This window comes from Lepidochelys olivacea, assembly GCF_965140295.1.
Source record: "Lepidochelys olivacea isolate rLepOli2 genome assembly, chromosome: 7".
Classification (NCBI taxonomy): Eukaryota; Metazoa; Chordata; order Testudines; family Cheloniidae; genus Lepidochelys; species Lepidochelys olivacea.
In genome coordinates, this window is record NC_140417.1 from 29,384,550 (window position 1) to 29,402,490 (window position 17,941).

The 17,941-nt window shown below is 45.5% G+C and overlaps 1 protein-coding gene across 3 annotated transcripts in view; it reads left to right on the forward strand.

Annotated features, from left to right (window-relative positions):
* Window positions 1-2,460: 2,460 nt before the first annotated feature.
* Window positions 2,461-17,941, forward strand: part of CARD19 (caspase recruitment domain family member 19) — a 50,624-nt gene continuing 35,143 nt past the window's right edge. The window contains exon 1 of one of the 3 annotated variants that reach the window (XM_084634973.1): window positions 2,461-2,580. In XM_084634973.1, the coding sequence (XP_084491099.1) occupies window positions 2,565-2,580 (16 nt within the window). In that variant the 5' untranslated portion in view covers window positions 2,461-2,564. Of the gene's footprint in view, window positions 2,581-13,655; window positions 13,843-13,862; window positions 14,001-17,941 lie in introns of those variants that run through there. The other 2 variants (XM_084634975.1, XM_084634976.1) reach the window with 2 other exon arrangements.

A 17,941-nucleotide genomic window follows, 5' to 3' on the forward strand; every position in this document is an offset into this window, starting at 1 on the left:
TCCAGGCAGGAGAGCGAAGCAAAAAACCAAGGGCTGGTGGGTTGCGGTTGAGGTGTGTGTGTGTTGTGGGGGGGTACTAAAAGCTCTAGGTGCAATAGAGTTTATTTACTATGCGGCAGAATTGCACCTCCCATCTTTAGGATCAGATTTTGCCTGAATTATACCCTTCGCAACATCAATGGTTTTATGCAAACTATTTTGGCCAAATCCTAGTTCCCTTTGTTATACAAATAGCTTCATTTGCTTCTCATTGTACTCACATGAAGGAGTTGTTTTTGTATTTTTTAATAGAGCCTTATTACGGAAAGGATGATTTACAGAAGCTGTTGTTGGAAACGCCTTGTGTCACTGCCGTTGGTTATTTCTAACATCGTTTGCTAACTGGTATGTGTGTATCTGAACTGGTGGGAACCTATCCATGCAATTCCCACACTGCTGCCTGCTTGAAAACCATCCCAGAAACCTGATTCTCCACTGCCTTACACCAGTTTATGCTCATGTAACAATGGAATTGCACCAGCATAAAATTTGTGAAACAGTGGACAATCGGGCTCTGAAAGTACATCTACTACAGAATTCAGCTGTCCACTGAAGTCCTGATCCTGCAAAGACTTAAGCACAAGTGTAATAGGGACTGCTCATTAAGGTTGAGTATGTATGGAAGTGTTTGCAGGATTGGGGCCTTGCTTAGTGTTTCCCACAGAAAGCACTTTGCCTCAATGCTCTGGAATCTGCATTGACTTCCAATCCGTTTCCATGTGCTGGGTTTAATTTAAAAGTCCTTCGTGGTTGGCGTTCTGACTGCATCTCCCCTTCATCCTTCCCTGACAGTGGAGATCAGCTGAGGCACTCAAGCTAACAGTCCAAATATTTCCATACAAGGAGTATGGGAATGAAAAGCCTTCAAATGTGGAATTTTTCCCTTCCATCCTGGTGGAGTCTGAGTTTGTGACCTTTTGGGGCTTTCAGCAAGTCTCATTTATTTACACTTTAGGGGTGGAGATTTGAGGCTTGTGGGGTGAGAGGAGGGTTGTTTGTTTTTTGGTGTGCGGATTTCTTTGAATCAACACTGAGTCAATTATTTCATTTTTTGTGATCATGCATTGTTAGAATCTGACATGGGCTGAGACATTGTGGCCAGTAGAAAAGGAGTATTTGTGGCACCTTAGAGACTAACAAATTTATTTGAGCATAAGCTTTGTGAACTACAGCTCACTTCATCGGATGCATTCCAAACAGATTTAATAATTTTATTAAGATAATGTTGAAGTAAAAAGAAAACGGTACAGAGTTTAGGCATAGAAGTTTCTGGTTATCAGGGGAAAAGGTACAGATTATCAAGGGGTGCGAAATTCGGTTTAGGAGTGGGTGGCATAAGGAATACATAATCTGCAATCTCCCCAGTTGGGGGTAAAAGTTTAACGGGTCAAAGTATAGACACTGAGCTATGGGGGTATTTTGTCTATATAATGGCTATATTCAGGTGTGGAGTGTGGAATGCATCCGATGAAGTGAGCTGTAGCTCACGAAAGCTCATGCTCAAATAAATTGGTTAGTCTCTAAGGTGCCACAAGTACTCCTTTTCTTTTTGCGAATACAGACTAACACAGCTGCTACTCTGAAACCTATCATTGTGGCAAGTGTATTTTCAAACTCTGAACATATGCATGTACATATATGCATCTGGGAGTTCCTTATCCCATACATTCTCAACTGAACAAACACAGTAATGCTTGTTATAACATCTATCCAGATAATTGATGACTTACCCCTAAGGCTTACGCATGTACACCCAGAACAGGACATGCTCCAGTTTTCCATTGTTGATGTCCGATCATCATTTTGTTTTAGTGTAGGGAATGGAATGTCAAGGGAAAATGTTGCCATTGAGCAGAATCAGGGTATTTTCATTCTTGGATGTGTGTAACAACACATGGAGGTGAGCCTGAGTGATTCAGTGTTCAGGTCCAGATTCAAGCGTCTGCAAAGTTTGAGGTGTTCACATCTAGAAATTTAGTTTGGCCTGTAACAGAGAAAGGGTCAAGTCCCAAAGTTTGCATCTGGCACAGAATTCCCCCCGAAATCCGGAGGTGTTTAGATTCAGGAGTTTACTTTGGCTGACCTCCCTCCAGCTAATAAATAAACCATAAAGGCTAATGATGATGAGCCCTTAATCTATTCCACATACAAATCCATCCTACCTAGTCATAACAGTCAAGAATCCTGCGATTTTCTGTAAAACCTGGATTTCTTCAGTTCCGAGCCCCCTCGTTCACCCATTAAAATCAGAGCCAAAAGCTCCTATTGGCGTTAATGAGAGTGGGATCTGGCCCACATTTGAACATTTCTCCCTTGCAGTAGTTTGACTTACTGGCATTTTCTTCTCTTCTAAGCACACAAGGGAGGCCTCTGCTGGTCACAAAAGGCCTTACATGGCTCTCAGTGACTTTACTTTCACTTTATTTACTAGTCAGTGACCTCGCTGTTCATCCAAGCAGGGAGACAACTTTTTCCCAGTTTTACATATTTCAGACATAACAGGAAAGCCGTGAAACCCATGGACGATGCCCTACTGGACGTGTAAGTGATCACATTTTTGTATGGAATGTTTTCAGCAGAATGAATGGTTTGACTTTCAAAGTCAGAAGAAGCAAAACAACAGATCATGAAGAACAGAGAGAGGAGGGGTAAGGGATTGGGCAGAGGAGTGGCTGGTAGTTTGATGAATGCTGAGATTTTTCCTTTTTGGATTCTGGTTTGCAAATCGTCAACTAACACTTGTTGCTGGGAGTTTAGTATGTAATCTGATCATTGAAAAATCACGGTCAGCTGATGGTTGTCAGTGCTCATTTTATTTTCTGAATACAGACAGAGATTTCATTTTAGACACTTCCTGCACTACCCTATCCAGCTGGGAAAACAAGAAATCTTACTGTGATATAATGCATAACTGATAGTATGATGTATTTTCTCATTCTGATTCGAGGTGACAATGGCAACATTTAAGAAATAAAATAATTAAATTAAATAAAACAAGTATTTCTGCTTAGCAGAGCGGAAAAATCAGTTGTCTCCTTTGAGATTAGCTAATCAGGAAGTAGGAATGCTTGTCCTTTAAACTGTTACTGTGGAAAATAAAACACATTGGTTGGCAGGTCATTTATACTGTTTGCTGAATTAGGAGATAAAAATCAAAGATGAATCTCTGCTTAGGAAAATAATTGGCCTCCACTGACATAGCATGGCTGTCATCGGCAGGGAGCAGGGGAGCTGGAAATTGCAGCTCTTAGATGTAGCAGTTTTGAAATGAGCATTATTCTACTCCTAGGCTGTAATGGTTTTGAAGTGGTATTAAGCTTACAGCGGGATACTTATATTAATACTGAAAATGCACATACCATATCCAGTTAGGCTCTTAGACTATCATGGATCTGGCTCTGGGTGGGTTTTCCATTGCGATGCTCCTGCCCCCTACGTTATGCCTATGGATATGTTTGGTTGTCTGTAGCACCTGGGCATACTTTTCATTGTGTTAACACGATGCATATGTTTGATTGTCCATACTGAGTGGTTTTGTGTCCACTGTATGACTCATTCTGACTGGCCAATCCAGACTGGGTCCCCAGAAGAGTTCTCTTTACCAGTAAATAACATAATTGTGATTAGACTTACAAAAGTCATATCCATTCATATGCTGAAAGGACATCTACATTGGATTGGAACTCCTCTGTCTTTCTGAAGGGTCTGTCATGCCGGAAGGATATTAATTTCTAAGCTGAGAGGTAAAAACAAGCTGGGAGCTAGAGCACTGGAAACAAGAATCAGGGAATTAAAATGATCCTGAAGACAGCTCTTGATTCAGGGCCCAATCATCTCCCTTTCCTCAAATTTTGCCTCCAGCACACAACATAAGCAGTTGGGCTGTGCACTGGGGATCTCTCTAGGACATGGGTAGTCGGTAGATGGACGGGGGGCCAAATCCAGACCGCCAGACACTTTTGAATGGACCCCAGAATCTTTTCATTTACTTATTATCATTATTGTTGTTTTTATTATTAATTATTATTATTATTTATTATTATTTTCTCTGGAGTCTGGGCCGTGACTATACCTTTAACCAAGAAATGTGAACCTTGACAAAAAATAATTGACTACCCCTGCTCTAGGAGCTGGGTGGGGGTGATGGGAAGTAATTCTTCCTCCACAAGACCACGAAGTGACAGCAGAGCCATTCTGCAGCTAGTTCTCCATTCTCAGCCTGGGAACAGACTTTATGGTGCCCGCATGCCACACCATAAAGGGGGGAAACTGGTGGATTCACAGAGTGACAAAACCACTAGCCCCACCCAGCCTCTGTATGGCAGCATAGTGGGGCCTGGGCTCTGTAGCACACTGGAGATGCATTCCCCCTCTGCAGGCTCTAGAAATCCTGTCCTCCCACATAGGGGCTCTTCCGTGCAGCACAGAATCTCCCCCAGTATCTTTTGTTAAACGATCCAGAAGTTAAAAAGTGAAGATGGGTCTCAACAGTATCCTCAGACCTAAACATCCCAAACAGTGAGGAATGTTGGTGCCATGTACAAACACTGCCGCTCTGAGCTGTTTAGACTCCAGTGGGTGTGAAATGCTCTTGAACAAGTCAATGCTGCATTCTGCTGTGGATCACTGAGTGTTAAAACTGCACCTTGGAGTGCAAATATCGTAAACACTGGGCACAGCGATGGGCCTGATCCAAAGCCATTGTGTTCAATGGGATTCTATCCACTTACTCCAATAGGCTTTGGATCACGCCCAAAGAGTTTTAAATTCCCAATAGCAAAAGGGAGGCCTGCTGGTGGTAGAGTTTGCAGTCAGTTCCTGATGGCCATATAACCATGTACGTACATAGAGGGTGAGGTGTCCTTAAACGAATCAGCTGGGATGGCCATACAAAATACAGCCAATCAGCCTTTAATTTCTCCAGGGAGAGGATGGGGGCAGGGACATAAATATGGCTAGAAGACCAAAGGAAAAATACCACAGTGATTCCTCGTCAGGTCTCTCTTAATGGGCATGCATAAATGTCAGGTCCCAAGACAGCTGTCAGGTCAGAATCTCTAAGAGTATGTGAGTGCATGTTTTACTGTGTCTATTTTTATCTTATCACACAATCATCTGGAGTCAAGTGATCCATTTGCCTTTCACCTTTCAGATACTGCAGGATTTCTGCCTTGAAAATAGTGTTAATCCATGCTAAAAGTCCCTTTACACCTATTGTAGGCTGTCTTCTTACAGAATCTCTTGGAGGCCTGGGATGTAAGCAAGCCAGTACATTCTGGAGCTGGATGTTATTAAATCATTATCTGGAAAGACAGTAGAGTGTTTGCCAAACAGAGCTCAGAGCACAGCAAGATGCTAGGGGGACAATATCTCTTATTTCAGAGTAACAGCCGTGTTAGTCTGTATTCACAAAAAGAAAAGGAGTACTTGTGGCAACTTCGAGACTAACCAATTTATTTGAGCATAAGCTTTCGTGAGTTACATGCATCCGATGAAGTGAGCTGTAGCTCACGAAAGCTTATGCTCAAATAAATTGGTTAGTCTCTAAGGTGCCACAAGTCCTCCTTTTCTTTTTGCGAATATCTCTTATGTAACTCAGAGGGTGTTCCTCAGATCTTCAGGCTGCATAGAATGGTCATGCATTGACAAGGTGCTGGACTGAAGTGTCAGGGGTAGAACACAGTGGCTGACTCCTTGCCATGGTTTTTAATCCCTTTCTGATGGTTGGAAGATCTGTGTTCCTCTTCAGCATAACTATTTCCTTTTATCTTTTTGATGCAAGTCATAATTAGAAAATGTCTTCCTTAAACTTGGTGTAACGTCTTAGAAGTATACCTCTTCCAAAATGCTTTAATTTAATTAAATAATTTCCTTTACCTAGATGGTGCAGTTATTAGAAATCCACAGTAATAAATAATGTATCTAGTTCTTTACTGATCACAGCATGCAGACTTGAGGCTCAGCTTCCTTATTCTGACAAAGCTTGTCTGCAAGGGTGTCAGCCTACTGACTGCACCTGGCTGAGTAACTGAATGCTCAGGGAATTTTGTGCTACAGGGAGGTTTTAAATGACACAGATCTCTTCATGCTTTCTGCCTCATAAAGCTAATATATCCATATTTAATTAGAAGCTTCAGTTGAAGCTCTTTCTTCAGCTGAGGGAAGTTGATTCTTTTTTCTTAGGTTTGAAAATCTAGCTGTCAGCTTTGGTTTCCCTTTCCTAGTTAAGCCTAAATAAATGAATCCACTTTTCTAATTGTCCAATTAAGATAAATTGTTCATGGAAACAGAAACTACATGTGCCAATTAGAAAAAGGCAAAAATTGTTTGTGGGACACTTAAATTATACGTGGATAAGTAAATCATTGTTACGAATTGTACAATTAATGAATTGCTTCAACATTGGCAATTAATTCCTAAATTTATATGCCCAGTGCAAACTGCAAGAAAGTTAAATTGTCTATTGAACTGTATTATGTATCAATTTAAATATTTTACCTTTTGGTACAATAATGAGAATTGAAAAGGGGCATCAGAACTGTATCTGGTGCAGAGTGAAAATCCTACCTAAATAATTAATTACTTTGTAAGTTAACCTTTTATGTGTCAAGCTGCCTGATCTATTCAAAGTTCTGCCTCCAAAGGCTTGCCCATTCTCTCTGATGAAGCAGCAGGTCATTAAATTTACTTTCCTGGCCATGGTCAGAGCTGCTTTGAAACATCATGCAATACTGGCTAGTACCCCCAAAAATTCACAGACAGGTAGAACAGGGATATCAGAAATACAGAATAGTATGATGTAATGAATGGCTCCACAGCCGACAGGACTTCCAGTTTGTAAGCATGGGTGGAATTCAGATCTCCTTGCTCCTAAAGCCCAGGCCACAACTATTGGAAGTAAAGAAGAAAAACCTGTAACTATTGTCATATTAAGGCTATTTTCTAACATGCATTTGAGGAGGGCTGGGGTTCCATCCAGTAGGGGGGTAACACTATTAGCTAATTCAATATCTGTACTTCCTTTCCTCTTCGAATACTGAGATTGTGACATCAGAGTAAAATGACGTATTGTGACATCACAAATGGTACAGCAGGGGGTGGGGATTAGGTGATTGAGTTGTGAGGGCAGGACTCAAGAAAGCTATCAGCACATAGGTATCCATAATAAATACTAGAAGACTGAATCTTGCCATCCTCACTGAGACCAAAACTGTCATTGATTTCATAGACTACAGGAACAAGGCCATGACAGCTAATGCCAAGTCTTTTATAACAGCTTATTCTTGCTATTTCTAGCTTATTCTCCTCCTAGCTAAAACCAACACCAGTTCTCCCCATTGCTTGTGAAGACAATGAATGTTTTGTATCTGCCATATGCACACACTGAGGAAACAGATCTTTGTTTTGTGTTTCAAAACTTAAAAATTCATAAGCAAATCTGCTTCCAGTGCAGGATGGCCTTGCTTGTGGCTAACAACAAAATAAATCTCAGTATTTCTTTAAAGCGAAACAGCAATATTGGTATCCTCTTTCCAAGCACACAAATGATAAAAATTGTAGATTCACTTCCATAGAAATTCCCTTTTGCTTCTACTGATGTAATATACTAGCAGAATATGTTAACCTTTACACCTATAGATCAAGAAATCTGTATGTGTTAAACTGAGTGAAACTAGAGTTAATACTGCATAGACATTATAATGTCATTCAAGACTCTTGGGGTAAAGACAAGTGCTACTGAAGTGCAAAACAAAAAAGACTGAATGTTGAATATGAGCTCTTTTGAAAATCTGCCCATCAGTGTCAAAATGGGAGCTGACGGGTGCTCAGTGCTTTCAAAAATCTGGCCCTTCATGTTTGCAGATCTGGTGACTTTGATCCTGAATTTGGTCTAGCTCAACGGTTTTCAACCTTTTTTCATTTGTGGACCCCTAAAAAATTTCAAATGGAGGTGTGGGACCCCTATGGAAATCTTAGACATAGTCTGTGGACCCCCAACATTCCACAGACCGTAGGTTGAAAACCATTGTTCCATGGTAATGACAACCTTTCATGGACCCCTTAGACCAGTGTTTCTCAGACGCAGCCACCGTGGCCCCATGCAGCCACCAGGGGCTTTTCTCATGGCCACAGCCTCTGGGTGGTGACTGCAGGGGGAGGGAGGAAGTAACGGAGTCACAAACACCAGAGGAGCAGGCAGCCAGTGTGAGTTCCCCACCTTCCCAGGGATGGTGGGGTTCAGGCTTCTGGCTTCAGCTCTGGGGTGGCGGGCTCTGTCCTCCGGCCACACGGCAGTAGGCTCCATCCTACGGCTGCAGGGCTTCAGGCTGTGGCCCCAACCCCAGGCTCACAACCCCTTTGCCCCTGGATTCTGCTGCCTCCTTACCCACCTCCCCATCTAGGGCTTAATTTGTCCTCCGGCTTACCAGGGCTGAGTAAGTCTATTGTGAAAAGTGGTATTTGTATGTTTGTTAACGTCACTTTTCACTGCCTTCTAGCTATCAAGTCTGCTGATGTGAAAAGTGGTATTAGCAAACATACAAATATCGCTTTTCACAGAAGCAGACTTACTAGCTAGCAAGTCATAAAAAAGCAACCAAAAAAACAAAACAACAACAAAAGACAAGAACATGCAAAGCACCTTATTTGTTTCAGAGTAGCAGCCGTGTTAGTCTGTATTCGCAAAAAGAAAAGGAGTACTTGTGGCACCTTAGAGACCAACAAATTTATTTGAGCATAAGCTTTCGTGAGCTACAGCTTATTTTTGTTTCTATTCTGTCTAGATCCAGTAAAGAATACAGACAACTGTACATTATTTTTATTATTAGATCTGCAAAAAACCCTACATAAATAAATTAGACTAATTTGGATCTGTATATGTACATACTTATTTGTTTTTCCTAAAGTTCATTCAGTATTTTAGGAAAAATTATCAGAGTGGCCACCATCAAGAGTTGGTGGCCACACTTCTGAGGCCACGAAAAATTTTTGTTGTGAGAATCCCTGCCTTAGACATAGTCTGCGGACCCCCAGGGATCCACAGACCAGAGGTTGAAAACCAGTGGTTTAGGTGACTTTCTGTGAATAAATCATCTGCCTCAGAGAGTCAGCAGAATCCATTTAATCCTCCACCCTGCTGGCAGGTGTGGTGTTTATTATAGGAATCAAAGATAAAAAAGGGAACCTTTTAAGCCTTTGTACAGTTTCATTGGCGATACAGAGTGAAATGCAAAATGTAAACAAGCAGAAAAAACTGTAAAAACATTAGATTTTTAAAATTTTGATTTACTACAATCAATTCTTTGTAGGGATCCCCCTGACTTCTGTTTTTGTTCACTGGGGCTTCCTCAAGGGGAGATTCTTTACAGACATAGGTCTATACATCTTTCCTATGTCTGTAAAGAATCTCCCCTTGAGCTCATTCTCTGGGGTGTTGCCATGGGTGGGCCCCCTTATGCTTTCCAAAGACCGATCTGCACTTTGCTCCGCAGCACACTACCTTTGGCTTTTCCTTGCACTGAGGGCTGCTTCAAGTAAAGGGGATGACTCCACCTCTCCCTGCCCTACAGCCACATTGCTACTTTCTGCTGATAAGAGCACAGGTTTCTTCTCCCACCCCCTTGCTGCCTCTCCCACCTCAGAGTTTACCTCTAGGAACTCAGAGACACACCTCTTTTGGCTACAAGTCACAATGCTAACAGCTTTGGGCAGTGATACGATGTCATTTCCAACCAACATATCAGCTGGTAAGTTCTTAAGACCTACCCCATTCAAAGTACCCCTTAAACCTTCCCTCTCTAACTCAATGCGGGCTAAAAGCGCTATGGTTTTAAACTGCCTCAAGGGTAGGAGTTTTACCTCTTCCCCTGGGAGTATATCAGCCTCCTTAAGCACATCTTTCCTGACTAGAGAAATATGTGCTCCAATGTCTCTCCATCCCTGGCACACTCCATCATTTACCTTGGTCTGTATAATAAACTCTTCCTCTACCTCCCAGAGGTCAGACCTGACAAAAATTAACCAGAACTCCTGCTGCCACCACTGAGGTCTCTGACTCATAAGAACATAAAAATGGCCATATTAGGCCAGACCAACGGTCTATCTAGTCCAGTATCCTGTCTCTGACAGTGGCTGATGCCAAATGCTTCCGAGGGAATGAACAGAACAGGGCAATTTCAAGTGATCCATCCCTTGTCATCCAGTCCTAGCTTCTGGCAGTCAGAGGTTTATGACAGGAGCATGAGGTTCTTTTTTGAACCTATTTATACTTTTGACCCTCACAACATCCCAGGGCAGTGAATTCAACAGGTTGACTGTGTGTTGTGAGAAGAAGTATTTCCTTATGTTTGTTTTAAACCTGCCTCCTATTAATTTCATCAGATGACTCCCTAATTCTTACGTTATGTGAAATGGTACATTACATTTCCTATTCACTTTCTGCACACCGAAAGAAGAAAAGGAGTACTTGTGGCACCTTAGAGACTAACCAATTTATTTGAGCATGAGCTTTCGTGCTGTAGCTCACGAAAGCTCATGCTCAAATAAATTCTTTTTGCAAATACAGACTAACACGGCTGTTACTCTGAAACCTGTCTTTCTGCACACCGTTCATGATGCTATAAATCTCTATCGTCTCTTAATCATCCTTTCTAAGGTGAACAATCCCAGTCATTTTAATCTCTCTTCGTATGGAAGCTGTTCCATACCCCTAATCATTTTCATTGCCCACCAGCCTCTGGCAACCCAAGCCCTTCCAGGCCTCCGCAGGCCCCGCTGTCTCTTTACAGGTTAACAACAGGCACACTCCAACCCCCCCGAGTGTCTCCCTGGTGTGCCCAGCCCCTGATTCACGGGACGCTCCCAGAATTCCCAGAGGAACGATACACCACAGCTCCACTTCACATGCATCATTTAGATGTGTTTCTAGAGAAAGCAAGCGAACGTTTATTTAATGAAGCACAGAGTCAATTAATAGCAAGCAGAAATATTGGAAACAAAGGGTTACATAAGAAATTAAAATCAGAACATGCACACTAGAGCAGTAGTTTTCAAACTTTTTTTCTGGGGACCCAGTTGAAGAAAATTGTTGATGCCCGCGACCCAACGGAGCTGGGGATGAGGGGGTTGGGGTGTGGGAGGGGGCTCTGGACAGGAGGTTGGGGTGTAGGAGGGGGGTCAGGGCTCTGGGCTGGGGGTGAAGGCTCTGGGGTGGGGCTGTGGATGATGGGTTTGGGGTGCAGGAGGGGCTCTGAGTTGGAGGGGCTCAGGGCTGGAGCAGAGGGTTGGGGGTGCGTGAGGGGGTCCAGGTTCTGGGGTGGGGCTGGGGATGAGGGCTTTGGGGTGCAGGAAGGGGCTCAGGTTTGAGAGGGGGGCTCAGGGCTGGGGCAGGGTATTGGGGCGTGGGCTTACCTCCAGTGGCTCCCGGTCAGTGGTGCAGCAGGGATGCAGAGGCAGGCTTCCTGCCTGTCCTGGCACCTCGGACCACGCTGCATCTGAAGCAACCAGCAGCAGGTCCAGCTCCTAGGTGGAGGTGCGCAAGCGGCTCTCGCCCACAGGCACCACCCCCACAGCTCCCATTGGCCGGGAACCGGACAATGGGAGTGCACAGCCGGTGCTCGGGGTGGGGACAGCGTGTGGAGCCCCATGGCCTCCCTGCCTAGAAGCTGGACCCACTGCTGCCTGCTTCCAGGGCGCAGAGTGGTGTCAGAACGGGTAGGCGCTAGCCTGCCTTAGCTGGGCAGGACTGCCGACGGGACTTTTAATGGCCTGGTCGGCGATGCTGACCAGAGCGACCCGGTGCCTTCCACGCCATGACCCAGTGCTGGGTTGCGACCTGAACTTTGAAAAACGCTACACTAGAGCCTAATCCTAACTACCAAGCCATTGTCATGTCATGTAGAACAAAAGCTCACCCCAAATTCTTCCAGCATACTACAGCCAGGCATGGCTGTGAACTTCTGTTCATAGGGTGAGTCACTCTGTCTTCTTGCCTCCTCCGTGGAAAGATGCAGAGTTTGTCTCTGTCCCTATAGTAATAGTCCACAAATCCATTGTTTTCACTTGCAAACAGGATAACTGCTGCTGCTTGTGTTTTCCTGTCTAGAATCTCCCCTGGAGAGTTTGCTATCACTTGTTTATCGTTTTGCTCAGATTGTAAATGGGCATTCATTGAGAAGTGTACAATACTCAGTTTATATGTAGACTGACCAATAGATAAACATCTTCTGCCTGAAAGAAACTTATCTACTTCTGGTGACTGACCGCAACTCACAAACCTTAAGAACATAAGTTTCAGTGTAGATACATAACGCCTTCATATTATCCATACATGACATGCCTGCTGGCACTACAGGTATGTCTACACTGGAATAAAAGACCCATGGCACGGCCACAGCTGGCCTGAGTCAGCTGACTTGGCCACATGGGGCTAAAAATTGCAGTGTAGACGTTTGGGCTGAGGCTGGAGCCTCGAGGCCAGATTCCAGGAGCCTCCCCGGTTGCAGGATCTCAGAGCTCAGGCTCCAGCTTGAGTCTGAGTATCTGCACTGTAATTTTACAGCCCTGCAACTTGAGCTCAACAAGCCTGAGCCGAGTCAGCTAACCTGGGCCATTCGCGGGGTGTTTAATTGCTGTTTAGACGTACGTACTCTAAGAGGTCCCTGGGTCACACTAGAACATCACCAAATCCTGTCCTGACTGATGAGAAATAGGGAGCCGTTTCTTTGTCACAGGGATCTTGCTAGGGCAAAGGGATGCACGGCACAAGGTGCTCCATGCACTTTGCTGGTCATCTGATCTGGGACCTTACTCTGTAATCTCTATTTAGACTGGTAGCAAGCCCATAGTCCCATTGACTTCAGCAGGACTACTCAAGTAAGTGCTATTTGGTGTGACTGGTCCCACTCCACACACACTCCCACCGCAGGGCAGCTCTGAGCCCCCACGACTAATACGTGCTAGTGTTGTGCACAAACTAAATAGAAAATCCACCCATCGGGGCACTTTGGAAATCTGGATGGTATGTTATGGCTTGAGCCCATTTCTAGTAAATGCCTAGTGTGCATGAAAGACTGCTTCCCTGCCCACCAACTGACGGCACTGCTCTCTTGCATATGTGACCTCTGTGTACCCCCAGTGGCCCCTTTTCACACACACTCCCCCCTTCTTGGGCACTGAAGAGCTGGCTTCCCTTGCTGTCTTTGGAAGGTGCTTGCTTTGTACTGAAATAACCATCCACTTGCCTTGCTCCTCCTGTTGCTTTCCCATACTACAGACGGGGTTAAGGACCAAGAAAAGGAATGTCTAAAGGAGGCCAGTTCCGTGCCAAGGCCGGGGCTGCTGCTGAGCCCCTGTAGCTAGGAGCCAAGGCTCAGAACCCCAGAGCTCATTTATTCTCCAGGCGTGATTCTTTCTGGGTCATCCGAGTCGGTGCCTTGTTCCAGGAGTTAACAGGTCCCATCACCACCCGACATGCAGCCTGCAGACGACATCTGCCCGTCCCGGGGAGGGAGCGAGGAGAAGGAAGCCTTGGGCCACCTTCACTGCTGAGAGCTGGGCGGGCGGCGGCTTCTTTTGACGTGCAGCTGGGCGGGTGGATGATGTTGGAGAGACTGGTGGAGGGAGGCATTAGGCTGTAACCAGAGCCCCAGCAGCTGGGGCTCCCTGCAGCCGCCGCCTGCCAGTCGGAGGAGGACGGGCCCGTGAGCGTACGGAGGGGAGGGACTGGCTGCTGCGGCTGCAAAACGAGGAAGTCTCCACACACTGCCCCCGGTCGGGATCCCCAAGCTACCGCCATCATGCCAGGTCAGCGAGCGCCCTTCGCCTCCAAACGGGCAACTGCTGGGGACGGCGTGGGAGGGGGCAGGCGCTCTGGCTAGGCTCGCAGCGCCTCTCGTAGGGGGCGGCAGCTCCGGCAGGCAGGAGATTGGCTGGAGAAAGCGCCCAGAGCGCGTCCGGTGGCTGTGGGTGACTCTGGCTGCAGGGGGCGCGCGGAGCTGGGGTGGCTGGAGAGGGCGCGTGGAGCTGGGGTGGCTGGAGAAAGCGCCCAGAGCGCGGCCGGTGGCTGTGGGTGACTCTGGCTGCAGGGGGCGCGCGGAGCTGGGGTGGCTGGAGAAAGCGCCCAGAGCGCGGCCGGTGGCTGTGGGTGACTCTGGCTGCAGGGGGCGCGCGGAGCTGGGGTGGCTGGAGAAGGCGCCCAGAGCGCGGCCGGTGGCTGTGGGTGACTCTGGCTGCAGGGGGCGCGCGGAGCTGGGGTGGCTGGAGAGGGCGCGTGGAGCTGGGGTGGCTGGAGAAAGTGCCCAGAGCGCATCCGGTGGCTGTGGGTGACTCTGGCTGCAGGGGGCGCGCGGAGCTGGGGTGGCTGGAGAGGGCGCGTGGAGCTGGGGTGGCTGGAGAAAGCGCCCAGAGCGCGGCCGGTGGTTGTGGGTGACTCTGGCTGCAGGGGGCGCGCGGAGCTGGGAATGGAAGGTGGGGCAGCAGCTGGAGGCATTTAGGAGCATTCTCTGCAATGAGTTTGTAAGGCCTCAGCAACGGCGAGCAAGCCAGTCTTTTGGAAATAGTTCCTGCTCTGTCTGGGCAATGCTGTGTCCTAATCAGTACTTGTTTGGAAAACTTGGCTTGTAAGCACAGCATTGACTTTTGGAAGCAGAAATTCTCCCCTTCAAGAGGAAACAACCCCTTGCATTTCTACAGTTCAAAACTCAGTCCTTTTTTTTCTTCAGATAGCCCTTAAAAATGTACTGTGGGGCTGAGAGCTTCCCTATGGCAACCTTCAGCTTGTGTATCGCAGCAATGTAATGACTGGCAAACCAGGCCTATTTTAATGGAATCCAGGACAGTCTGCAGCCTGACAGCCAGGAGACTTCACTGGCCTCCACACCATGCTAATGGTCACACAGCACATTGTGTGGTAACCTAGAGCTGTGTCTGTGTACGTAGCTCTACGGTGAAAACCCAGTTGTGCTGTTAACTTGCAGTGCAATAATTTTTGGCCATAAACCTTAACTCCAGTTAATAATATACCCTTTGGCATATCTTTGCACTTGGGTTATATGTACTTAGCTGATTTACAGTAGTAAATACCATGTCCCCCCCCCCGGTTGACACAGGATCAATAGTTCACGTCGGGCAGTAACTGTCCACTTATCCTCATCTTGCAAGTTCTGAGCTCAAATTAGGAGCCCCGGTCATGGACAAAGGCCCATTGCATTCGGTGCTGTGCAAACACAGAACAAAAAGATGGTCCCTCACGTCTCCACACAGTGGTTCTCAAGTTCACATCCACCTCTAATAAAATGCAGAGGGTGAATAAAATGAACTAGCTGGCTGGTTTCAAGAGCTGTGGGGCAAAATAGGCTGATTTGGGTTTGAGATTTTGTTTAGTTTTTAGTTTTCTTTCTTCCTGGCAAACATTGCAGTAACTTGACGTCTGCGTCTACCCATGTGGGCTTGCTTTTAACTCCTGTGGAGAAGTGCTCTAGTTGCCACAGCAATGGGCCCTTTATAAATGCAGAGCATAATAATCAGATCTATTACAATTACCACCAGGTGAATATGAACTGCTGGCTCATATCTTGAATTTGGGAGTAATGATTTGTTTGTTTCTAAACAAACACAAAAAGCATCTATTTAAATAGCCTGAGGTGGCCGATGTGTGTATGTATGAGAGATCATCTCTCTTTCATAGTTGGCTGTGGGCCTAATCCTGTAGGCTGTCCATGAATGAATCTTATGCACTATAAGGAGGGTAGAAAGCTGGCTAGATTGTTGGGCTCAACGGGTAGTGATCAATGGCTCCATGTCTAGTTAGCAGCCGGTATCAAGTGGAGTGCCCCAAGGGTCGGTCCTGGGGCCGGTTTTGTTCAATATCTTCATAAATGATCTGGAGGATGGTGTGGATTGCACTCTCAGCAAATTTGCAGATGATACTAAACTGGGAGGAGTGGTAGATACGCTGGAGGGGAGGGATAGGATACAGAAGGACCTAGACAAATTGGAGGATTGGGCCAAAAGAAATCTGATGAGGTTCAATAAGGATAAGTGCAGGGTCCTGCACTTAGGACGGAAGAACCCAATGCACAGCTACAGACTAGGGACCGAATGGCTAGGCAGCAGTTCTGCGGAAAAGGACCTAGGGGTGACAGTGGACGAGAAGCTGGATATGAGTCAGCAGTGTGCCCTTGTTGCCAAGAAGGCCAATGGCATTTTGGGATGTATAAGTAGGGGCATAGCGAGCAGATCGAGGGACGTGATCGTTCCCCTCTATTCGACATTGGTGAGGCCTCATCTGGAGTACTGTGTCCAGTTTTGGGCCCCACACTACAAGAAGGATGTGGATAAATTGGAGAGAGTCCAGCGAAGGGCAACAAAAATGATTAGGGGTCTAGAACACATGACTTATGAGGAGAGGCTGAGGGAGCTGGGATTGTTTAGCCTGCAGAAGAGAAGAATGAGGGGGGATTTGATAGCTGCTTTCAACTACCTGAAAGGGGGTTCCAAAGAGGATGGATCTAGACTGTTCTCAATGGTAGCAGATGACAGAACGAGGAGTAATGGTCTCAAGTTGCAGTGGGGGAGGTTTAGATTGGATATTAGGAAAAACTTTTTCACTAAGAGGGTGGTGAAACACTGGAATGCGTTACCTAGGGAGGTGGTAGAATCTCCTTCCTTAGAGGTTTTTAAGGTCAGGCTTGACAAAGCCCTGGCTGGGATGATTTAACTGGGAATTGGTCCTGCTTCGAGCAGGGTGTTGGACTAGATGACCTTCAGGGGTCCCTTCCAACCCTGATATTCTATGATTCTATGATTCCCATTGAAGGCAATGGGAGCTCCAGGCAGGAGGCATTTAATTCCTGCTTTCTTATTTAGCATTTAGCCTTGGATGGTACATTTTACATGACTGTGATGTTGAGAATCAAATTTCAAAGCGCTGATGACTTTCAGCTTGATCAGTGTACTTGGAGCTATGAAAAATGTTGAGAAGAAAAAAGAATTTAAGACACTGGGCTCCTGGATTTTTTTATTTAGTTTTACTTTTTTAATCCTAAAGTTAATTTACGACTTAATCCTGCAGCTCTTCCACATGAATAATCCCTAGTAGTGAAGACGGAAGTTTTGCATGTAAAACAACAGCAGGGCAGGTTTCTTAACGACTCTGCATAATGAGAGATTTTTAACTTCAAGATAATTATGGTGAGAGTAATTGCCATCAATTTGTGCACAGCAGAGTTACTTGGGTTACAAGTCTGATATTTTAATTTCACGGGTCAGTGGAAGGTTTTCATTCATTTACTAGAGCTATTCACTTCTGATCTGATATCATAACAACTTTGAAGCTCTTAGCAACTGCATTTTCAAAACAGCCAGGCCACCGTAAGTGCTGAAGCTGTAAAGATGGGGACTAATTATGATGTGAGTCATGCTTTACCCATTGAGTCATGCATTTTTGATATAGAGAGCCAATATTTATGTGGAGTTTGTAAGTAGTAGTACTGTATCACTCAAAATATTTGGAAAAGGTCTATTGAATACTATTTGGAAAAGCTTTATTCAGTCCTAAAATCCATTTCCAAAATCTTGTTCCAATTCTGAACAGTACAACACAATGAAACCCTGCAATCAAACATGCGAGCATGGATCCCATTCTAAGGCTCCAATTCTGCAGGTAGCTAGGCACCTGTTTAAAGCTAAGCATGTGCATAGCTCCACTGAAGTCAATGGCTAGGTATGTGCTTACATTTAGGTATATGAATAAGTGTATTCAGGGTTGGGATCTGCACACAATTCTGATGGAGAGAGGGTTGGTTTCTATGTCTTTGCTCATTTACATCATTGGGTACTGTAATGTATACGGACAGAAGACACCAGCAAGTCTGTTGCTGCTACATATTAAATTTCATAGCTT